Genomic DNA, 10,330 nt, shown 5'->3' on the forward strand with positions numbered 1-10,330 from the left:
CGCGCTCCTGCAGAGCGTCCGACACAGCGCGAAGCTCGCCCAGTCCCCGGGTGGGGAAGTCGCTTTCAAACCCCTGGGGCCGCGAATGGAGGCCCCTGCTGGAAGTTGGCCAGCTATTATTATTTAAGAATTTTATTTTGTATTATTTTTTAAAATTTTTATTTATTTATTTGAGAGAGAGAATGAGAGACAGAGCATGAGAGGGAGGAGGGTCAGAGGGAGAAGGAGACTCCCTGCTGAGCAGGGAGCCGGATGCGGGGCTCGATTCTGGGACTCCAGGATCGTGACCTGAGCTGAAGGCAGTCGCTTAACCAACTGAGCCACCCAGGCGCCCCGGCCAGCTATTATTATTTAATAATGGCTACTGTTTATTGTGATTATAACCTGGCTCTCCTGCTTCCCAGGCAGTAAGTACCCTTTCCCACCTGATGCTAACTCCCGAGTCCCCCGGGGGTGCAGAATACCTTGCACATCTGAGGGGATCCTCTGGGACTGCAGGGAGAAAGGTCACTAGGAGGGTCCTAGTTCCTCAGGTTCTCTTTGCCAGTTCTTCCCTTATACTCCTTGTAGGGCCTCTACACCTTCTGTGGACTCGTACCTCCTTAGCCCTTTGCCTTCTGTGGTGAGTGGTCCTGGCACACAGGACGACCTCGTGTTTCTGGGTCATGAATGGACATTGACCTCCTTGTGTTCCTGCCCCTCCACCCCCACGGGGGGCTCAGATCCTGGCATGTACAGAGGGAGAAGCACACCCCACCTACCTGACCATGGCAGGGAGTACCAGCTAAGGAGGCACACTGGCTTCCTAGGAGCTGTGAGACAGGAAGGTGGTGGGAAGCAGCAGACATACATCTGGGCAGGTGCTGGAACATCTGCTCAGGAAAGAGAGCAGTGTGCCCAGTGCTTGGCAGCACAGTCTGTGCCATGCGGAGCCCTGGAAGGCTGGACTATCCATTGGCAAGCTGAGATGGGAGGGCCAAGTCCCAGACACGGAGAAGGACCCAAATCCAGCTGATGTGGATGGCTGCAAGCACCCACCCCGTGAGCGGGCATCACAGGCTCTCCCTGGCTGTGTTCTCTGACCTGCTTCCAGGTGAGGTGTGAAGACTGACAGATACACAGTTGCTTCCTCCCTCCCCCCTCCCCCGCCACTGCTGAAGTCCGGGAGGCCTCAACTCGCCATAGAGAAAATCCTTTAATTACTCTGCTCCTGCCCCCTCCCCGGGGCCGTCCTGGCACCAGGGCTCAGGCTGGCTGCCCATACTTTCCCCCAGATGCCAAGGACACCTTGACCTTTTCCAAACCCCAGCCCGTCTGCCTCTCTGATGGCAGCGCCACAAGATCTAGGGCTTCCTGGTGCCATTGGGCAAGGCAGGCAAGAGACGCCAGGGGCAGGTGGCTGTGAGCTAGGCCACAAGGCTGTGCAGGCGGTCATGCAGCTTCAGGTGAACACGCTGGGCGAAGCGCCGGGGACAGACACTGCACCAGAAGGGCCGGGCCCCCGAGTGCAGGCGCAGGTGGGTCTTGAGGTTGCTGGAGTTGCCGAAGCGTCTGTGGCACATCTGGTGGGAATGGGCACTGGTGTCAGCTCCGCCCACCTGGCTGGCTCAGGATCTCTGCTCCACCCGCCGACGCTGGGCACCCCTCCCCCCACACCACCTGCCTGTAACACTGGCCTGGAAGATTTCCCCTGATGATTTCTCCCTGGGACTCGGAGACCTGGGTTACTATCCCAGTTCTTACTCCCTGTGTGACTTGCATAGGTACCATCTCCTGCCCGAGCCTCGTTCTCCTTATTGGTAACATGTGACCATTAATACCTAACCTCAGAGGTGTGACGGACTGGATGAGATCATCACATAGGACCCTTAAGCATGGGCCTACAGCTTTCGTGGGCGTAATTAACATTTACTGGGAGCTGCTGCATGCCAGGAATTGGTCTCACAGAGTCTTCCCCGGGACCCTGGAGAAGCAGGGCTAAGTCCTAGTATAATTCCTCTATTACAGTGAGAAAGCAGAGGCTCAGAGGAGGAGAGCCACTAGCCAAAGATCACACAAGTTGGAGGGAGAACTAGGATTTGAACCCAAGTAGCCCAGACTTAGAACCGCGATGCTTCTTTCACGTCTGCCTCTGTAAACTGGGGAAAGAATTCCTGCTGTTCTGACCTCCCAAGGGATGTAGCAAGACTCAAAGAGAGAAGGAGCTAACATCGAGCTGTGTTATCTGTAGTGTTTGCGTACTTTGCACACGCGAGGCCCTTTACTTCTCCAGCAACCCTGGGAAGTAGGTTACGGGTATCCACTCTCCAGGACTCCCCAGCTTTATTATTCTCCTCCCGTAGACATACATCTCTGTTCCTCACCCCAGGCCTAGGGAGGGACCTCCAGTCTCACATTCTGGCCCTTCCAGGCTGACGGGTCATTTTTACCTCCCTCCACCTCCCTCCCCGCCTCCACCCTTGCCTCCAGTCCTGTCTGCACTTGCTCAGGAGCATTGGTGAATGGAGGCTACAGGGGCCATCTGTCCAGGTGCCTGGAACTACTCACCAGCCTGCAGGAGTACGGGGGAGGGGAAGTAGGCTCTCACCAGGCATTCATGGGGCCGCTCCCCAGTATGCACTAAGTGGTGCTTCTGCAGGTGGGCGAGCTGGGTGAAGCTCTTCTGGCACAGGGCACACTGGAATGGGCGCTCCCCACTGTGCACACGCAGATGGACCTGAGCCAGGTGTGGGAGAAAGGCTGCCACCTGCCCAGAACCCTCCAGCAGGCCCTGGGATCCTGTCCAAATCTCTCCCCACAATCCCACAGGACCCCTGTTTCACATCAAGGATTCTCAATCCCCTTGCTACCCTATCACTGCCCTCAGGGCCTCTCTTCCATTCTCCAAGTTACCCTCACTCTTTCTGGTGCCCCGTGGGAGGGGAGGTGACGGTGGTCAGAAGGCTAGGTAAGGGATGGCCCACGTATATATATCCTGAGCAGTGCAGCGCAAAGTGTGGTCCACAGGGGCGCCTGGGTGGCTCAGTCGGTTAAGCGACCAACTCTTGGCTTCAGCTCAGGTCGTGATCTCAGGGTTGTGATCTCACGGTCGTGAGATCAAGCCCCGTGTCGGGCTCCATGCTTAGCTCGGAGTTGGCGTGGACTCTCTCTCCCTCTCCCTCTGCCCCTTCCCCCTGCTCTCTCTCACTCTGTCTCTAAAATAAATAATCTTAAAAAAAACACACATTTATTTATTTGAGAGAGAACGAGCATGAGCAGAGGGAAGAGGTAGAAGGAGATGGAGAAGCAGGCTCCCTGCTGAAGAGGGACACCCCCCCAATGCCGGGCTTCGTCCCAGGACCCCAGGATCATGACTTGAGCCGAAGGCAGACGCTTAACCAACTGAGCCACCCAGGTGCCCCCTAAAATAAATAATCTTTAAAAAAAAGTGTGGTCCACAGACCAGCAGCATCAGCACCACCTGGGAGCAAGTGAAAAATGCAAATTCTCAGGCCCTGCCCCAGACCAGCTGAATCAAAATCTCTGGGGCAGGGACCTAGGAATCTGCATGTTTCCTAGCTCTCCAGGTTTGAATCTCATTAAAGCTTAAGAACTCACACCCTGGAGGACCCCGAAGGGCCGTTCCTCAACAACCATAACTTTTCCTCAACTTCAGTGTTGCCAACACATGCATAGATCCCCATCTTTGCTGACACAGAGCGATGGGCCCGGGTGCTCCTGCTGGGCAGTGTGGATGGTGACACCAAGAGCAACATGCTGCTTTGTAGGATCCCACGTGAAAAAGGCTCGTTGTCAGGTCTGTGACCGAGACTCACTAAAATCTACCCGCTCCCCCACTGGACCTTCAAACAAATAAGGAAGAGGAGGCTTAACCGGGGATCTAGAAAGATGGTTGTTTGGGAAAGGGCTTTGCACTCGACACGGAGAGGCTACCATCAAGGCCTAACTTCACCATGAAACCAAAGTGACCTCGGGCAAACCTTTCCTTCAGTTTCCCCATTTTTGACTGAAATGAGATGCCCTCAGAGACAGTCTCTTAGGGTGGAGAGGACTTTGGTGGCCATCTTGTCCTGCATCTCCTCTCTGCAAACATGACAGTGAGGGGCCAAGTGAACCATCCCAGATCACAGCCTAGGGGTTGCCCAGGAGTTGTTCCAGCTTTCAAGTCCTTGATTCTGGAAGCAGGGTAGGAGGGGGTCATGGAAGGATGCTGAGGGGAGCAGCGGAGCCCGGGAGGCAGATACCTTGAGGTTGGAGAGCTGTCCGAAGCTCTTGCTGCACACGTTGCACTCATACAGGATCTTGCCGTTCTCTTTCTTCAGTGGGTAAGGCAGAGCTGTGGTGCCTGGCCGGGAGCCCGTGGGCGCCCGCCTTGCTGAAGCCGCCCTGCCCGCGCTCTTTGGCCCTGGGGAGTGGGTCCTGGCAGCTCCAGGACCTTGACTCCAGGCCTGGGAAGGTTGGCTTTGGCCAGAGGCTTGGGGGGCCCCTGGGTAAGGATACAGTGTCTCCCTCTGAGCAGTAGGGTGCCCAGGTTCATTGACACTCATCAGCAAGCTGGGCATAGCCTTGTTGGGGTAGGAAGGGTCTGGGGGCAGCATGAAGATGAGGGGATATTGGACAGAAGGTAGGGCCCCATAGGTGAACAGGTGAGGTGGAGGCAGAAGTGGATACTCAGGATAGAAGGAGTGGAGGCAGAATGGGAGTTCCTTGGAGATGGGAGTGGGCAGCGGGCAGGAGCAGGGGGTTGGGGAAGAGCCACTGTGAGGAGAGAACGATGGGCAGAGGGCCCCCTCGCCGGCTCTTTCCTGATGGCTTCCCCTCTTGTCCCTGCTCGCAGGGTACTTGGCCGTGAGTTTCTCATCAGTGGAGCCGGCCTGCAGCCCTGGTGGCTGGTGCTCTGAGCAGGAAAAGAAATACTGGTCAGGGCCCTGCAGCCTGGGGGAAAGTTCTGCTCCCCATCAAACTGGGCCGCTAGCTAGCTCGGGGTGGGGGAGTGCTCTAGCCTGCAAGCCTGCTGGATGACCCGGGCAGGCGTTGTCCCTCTCTGAGCCTCCCTGGTCTGCACTTGCCGACAAAAGCAGCTAGAGTTTATGCAGCGCTCAACAGTTTTAGAGAGAGAAAATGATTCGAGAAGCTTTTTAGACACCCAGGTGGAAAAGTCAAGTAAGCAGCTGGATGAATTGGTTTGGAGTTTGGTTGATTGGTTGTTTGGTTGGTTGGTTTGGAGTTTAAAGGAGACGTCCAAGCTGAAGACATACATTTCGGTGCCAGGAGCCCTGCCTGATGAGACCACCTAAGGGTGAGCTAGATCTGCTGTGTCCAAAATTGGTGGTCACTTGACACATGTGATCCCATTTCAATTAATTAAAATAAGTACAATAAAAAATTCAGCTCCTCACTCACACTAGCCACATTCAAAAGGCTCGGTAGGTATGGCAGCAAAGAGCACAAGCATGGACGGTGACCCTGATTGCAGGAAGTTCTATCAGACTGTGCCACACTCCCTGAAGTGGACAAGAGAGGAGAGGAGGGAAAGCAGAGGAGAGAGGAGACCAAAGCAGGGGAGGGGAGGGAAGAACGCTCTGGACTGAGTTCAGAGCGTGGGGATATTTAGGAGGTAAGTAGAGAAGAACTAGCAAGGGAGGTGGAGATGCAACAGCCAGGGAGGGGGGAGATAAGCCAGGAGGCACGTAAAGTGAGATACTAAAAAGAAAAAAATGCCACAAAGTAGACTGTCTGCTTGAATCCTCATTTATTCACTCCGCCAACCTCACTGAACCGCTTCACTCTGCGCTCCGTGCTGACATGGCCACATAGTTCCCGCCCTCCAGGAGGCCACAAGCGTGTAAGGAAACGGTGCATTACAAAGCAACAAATCTAGAACAGATCCTACTCACCTGGAAGAAGAAACGGGCCTCAGTGATGTGGCCGAAGTCGCAGAGCCAGAAAGAGCACAACCAGGACTCCGCCCTCCGCTCGCTGGCTCCCAGTCAGCACCCCTATCTTATAAGGACCCCTCCAGCTCACACATTCTAGGCAGCCAAAGCACCATCTTCAATGCCCGGGACTTTGGCTACACCTACTCCAGATCTCCCTGCCCGAGAAAGCCCCTGTCCACCTCCTGTGGCTCAGGGCTCGCCCTGAAACCCCACCCACCCACCCACCCCGGACCAAGGCCCGGACTCCAGGCCAAAATGTGAGGCTCTGTTCTCACCGGTGGCACTGGTCCCTTCCCTTTCCTGTCCTGGAACCTAAGAGTCCTCTCCCGCCTCCCGCCTCCGTCCAGGTGCAGCCCTCTGCCCTGGGCTTACTTGTGCTCAAGACATCGCATCTGAGACTCTGCGGGGCTGTGCTCAGGGGTGTCGGCTGCAGGGTGCGCAGATATAGGCCGAGGCCCTGGGGACAGGTCAGCGAGGCAGACCTGGCTGGTGCCAGGGGCAAGGGGTGCAGCCAGCTGGGACAGGATGAGCCACGGGCGTCCACTGTGTCGGAGAGTGGCGTCCAAGCTGAGAAGACCTGGAGGGCAGGAGGCAAGGGGCTTGGGGGTGGGAGGCTGGGGCACCTGTGTCCCTGGGTTGGTCCTAGCTCCGGTTTGATTTCCAAAAGGAGAGGAGAAGCTAAGAGCTGCCCTCCACGTCTGCCACTCAAATGGCTTCCCCATCCCTCAGCCACAAATTTCTTTCCTCAGGAACTTTCATGCCCATCCCAGGATTGCCCTCCTCCTACCCTCCAGAACCCCTCACCCACCCTCCCTTCCTGACTGCCCTGGTCCCACTGGGTCTCAGACCATCAACTGTGTTTTGAATGGAGCCAAGATGAACTCGGAGAAAATCCTCATCAAAGACTATAAGCCCCCCAAGATAGCCCTGGGTTCCCCTCCCGCTAAGGCCCAGGCCATGGTCATGGAGCCAAGGCGTCCTACAGGCCCTATCCCTTCTGATGCCCCACAGGAGGACTCTGACCCCTGGGGCATGAGAGAGGGTCTCTGGCACCTCAAGGGCACATCCCCACAAAGTGCTGGGTGGGATAGGGATGCTCAGGACCAGGGGACAATGGGAATCTGGTCCCTAAATATTTTCCCCCACTTCATCCTGACATCCTCTCCCTTCCATAATCGGACTGACCTCAAAGATGGGGCTGGGATCCCTCCTTACCTGGTCACCTTGGCAGAGCTGGAAGTCCAGGCTGCAGGACAGGAAGCCCCCTGCACTCCTCAGAGCCTTAGCCTTGTGGCAACAATTCAAGTCTGGAGCAGATTCCCCCTTCATGCCCCTACTACCTGGGAAGACAGGTCAGTCACCGGTGAGCAGTGAAGGACCTCCAAATAGGAGCCTGGCTTCTAGAGAAGGCCCTTCCACTAAACCATCATGTGACCTTGAGCCAGTCACTGCCCCTCCTGGCCTCAGTTACCCTATCTTCAAAACATGAGGGCTGGACAGGCTGATGTGTAAGGACTCAGTACTGACATTTAGAGGCCAGTGATGCTCTCTGGGTAGGTGGCAGAAGAGGATTGAATGGAGTCATCCCTAGGGAAGAGGAAAGAGAGGAAGGTCCTCATGGAGGTTACTTCTAAGTGAACTCAGAGACCTGAAGGAACATTCCAGATTTCCTGGAGGACACCAGGAATTGAGAAGCCGCTCCCTTCCATGCTGGGAGGGACTTCTGCCTCCTTGACTCTGCCAACCACAGCCCACCCATCAAGGGGTGCCCCTGCACCCTCGATCATCCACACAGCTTTTCTGGGCAGCTGAGGAAGCCCTAGGGTCCTGCCTCCCAGACTGCCCAGGCTCAGCTCCCTCACCAGGGACAGTCTGAGAGACTAGGCCAAGAACCCTCCGGGTCCCCTGACTTGCCTGACGGGAAAATGCCCTGATTCCTCTGCTGTCTGCTCAGTTAGCATCCCGCTTCTCCGCCTTCTTTCACTGAAAGCCGCACAACACAGGGACCACCTCAGCTCAACCAAGTGCCCCAAGGTTCCTTCCCGTTCTCCTCAGGAGCCATGCGTCTCTCCTTCTCAAGCGCCCCTGGGGCCCTAGCACATTCACTCAAGCATCTTGGCCTTGCAAAACCCGGTCTCTTTTTTCTCTTCCCTGACTCCTCCCAGCCCTGCCCAGCAGAGGCCCTTCACCTGCCTGCATGAGGCTCTTCACCGGGCTCTGCACAGCTTCCTTCTGGAGGATGCAAAGAGGTGGGCAGGTGGGCAGCCGCTGTGGCTGGGGCCCCAGTGAGTGTGAGAGATGACAGGAAGGTGTTACATTTGAAGTTGCCACTTCAAATAGGAAGAAGGGGATAGACAGGCAGGCAGGGAGCCCTGCAAGACCTGATGAGAGGGAGCCGCCCACCAGCCCTAACCCACCTGTGACAACTCCACAGGACAATGTGCTGATTTTGGACCACCATGAACCAGGGCTACTGGAATGTCAGTGTGTGGAGGTGGGGTGGGGTGGGGGTTGCTGTGTCTGGTTCTCAGAGAACCCAGATGGCTGAGTCCAAGAGGGACAGAGCAGGGCTGAAAGGCTGGAGCTGGGGTCCCTCTGGAGATGGGGGCCCAGCCGAGATAGAGACAGGCAGGGATGATGACAGCAAAGACAGTGATGGTGACGCGGGGACAGGAACGGGCACAGACACAGAGCAGGCAACACAGAAGGACATGGGGTGAAGCAGAGAAGAGAGTAGGAATCTGGTCTCACAGAGCAGAAGCCCACGAGGCAGCAAATACACCTTCCTCTTTCTCGTCCCAACTCTGGTCTGCCTATCCCGAGAATCCCTTTCTCTAATCCAGATACAGCGTTGAGGCCCCAGCAGGGACAAGGGGTACTTCAAGGACATTGCAAAATGCTTGTAGGGCATGACGAGATATCAAAAGAGAAGCTCCATTAGCCAGGAAGCAGCTTTTTTTTTTTTTTAAAGAATTTATTTATTTATTTGACAGAGAGAGACACAGCCTGAGAGGGAACACAAGCAGGGGGAGTGGGAGAGGGAGAAGGAGGCTTCCCGCGGAGCAAGGAGCCCGATGTGGGACTCGATCCCAGGACCCTGGGATCATGACCTGAGCCGAAGGCAGACGCTTAACGACTGAGCCACCCAGGCGCCCCAGGAAGCAGCTTTTTAGGCCAAGCAATTTCGTTACTTCTGTGAGCAAGAAAAGGTGCATCATTTCTGGAGACTCGAATTCTGCCCAGTCGGTGTGCGTCTGTGTCACACAGTGTCTGGCCCAGTGTGACAGCCCCAACTAGTCATCAGACTCCACCCAGCTATTCCATCTAGGTGGCCTGGAGCACACAGGGACATCTTGGACTCTCCGACATGGGCCAGGGCCATGTTATCGGTGTTTCTCTGCCAGCCCCACCCCTGGCTGCTGATCACCTCCACTGTGGCCGCCTTCACTTCCTATCATAATTATCTTCCCACATAACTGACTCCTGCATGTCTGGGAGTGTCTCAAGGACAGGGACCCCTGTCTACTCATTTTTGTTTCCTGTGCAGACATCTGTTGGGTTTTCTGGATGCCCAGCTTGTGGAGCTTCCCCCCACATGAGTCTAGAGGGAAGCAGAAGGCACCTCCCACTATAAAAGCCAAAAAAAAATAAAATAAAATCTTTAAAAAAATAATAAAAATAAAAGCCACAATGGCCACACACTTAATTCCGACCTCCCTATCCCAGCACATGATGCAGACATATGGCATCGACTGGGCCAATTGGATACCCCTATCCAGACAGGATCAGAAGTCAGTGGCCCTGAAGTGGCAGGTCCGTGGAGACTCCACTCTGCACATGATGCCACATCAGCTTCCAGGGCAGCAGAGGAGAGAAAGTAAACATTTCAAACAGTTCAGAGGAGGTGGTAGAATCCTCTCGGGACTGGTCCTGAGGCGTGTGGTGGGCTCCCAGCTCCCCCTGATCCAGCCTGTTCTCCAGGCCTGCCTCTGCAGCCTTTCCAGACATTCCGGGAGTTTCCTCAATAATTTTTAAACAGACTTACTTTTCTTTCTTTCTTTTTTTTTTTTTTAAAGATTTTATTTATTTGACAGAGAGACACAGCGAGAGAGGGAACACAAGCAGGGGAAGTGAGAGAGGGAGAAGCAGGCTTCCCGCGGAGGAGGGAGCCCGATTCAGGGCTCGACCCCAGGACTCTGGGATCATGACCTGAGCCGAAGGCAGACGCTTAACGACTGAGCCACCCAGGTACCCCGAAATGGACTTACTTTTCCTAAATCCTCCTGAAAGGGTTTCTATAGCTTAAACAAAGAATCCTGCATAATATATGCCCAGAACAGAAGATGAAGCAACAGGATTCAGGCTGGAAGAGCCAAGGATCTGAGTGGTTA

General features: G+C 55.2%; 1 protein-coding gene across 1 annotated transcript; it reads right to left on the reverse strand.

Moving 5' to 3' along the window:
- Positions 1 to 1,180: 1,180 nt before the first annotated feature.
- ZNF683 (zinc finger protein 683) lies at positions 1,181 to 8,270 on the reverse strand. Its single transcript, XM_081817800.1, is given in 8 exon segments — positions 1,181 to 1,421; positions 1,424 to 1,562; positions 2,588 to 2,716; positions 4,245 to 4,897; positions 6,312 to 6,516; positions 7,155 to 7,279; positions 7,467 to 7,526; positions 8,129 to 8,270. Coding segments are annotated over 8 exon segments (1,497 nt in total). The 5' UTR covers positions 8,139 to 8,270; the 3' UTR covers positions 1,181 to 1,245.
- Between the last annotated feature and the right edge of the window lie 2,060 nt (positions 8,271 to 10,330).

The sequence above is a fragment of the Leptonychotes weddellii genome, chromosome 4 (assembly GCF_054177405.1).
Source record: "Leptonychotes weddellii isolate Sample4059 chromosome 4, ASM5417740v2, whole genome shotgun sequence".
Lineage (NCBI taxonomy): Eukaryota > Metazoa > Chordata > Mammalia > Carnivora > Phocidae > Leptonychotes > Leptonychotes weddellii.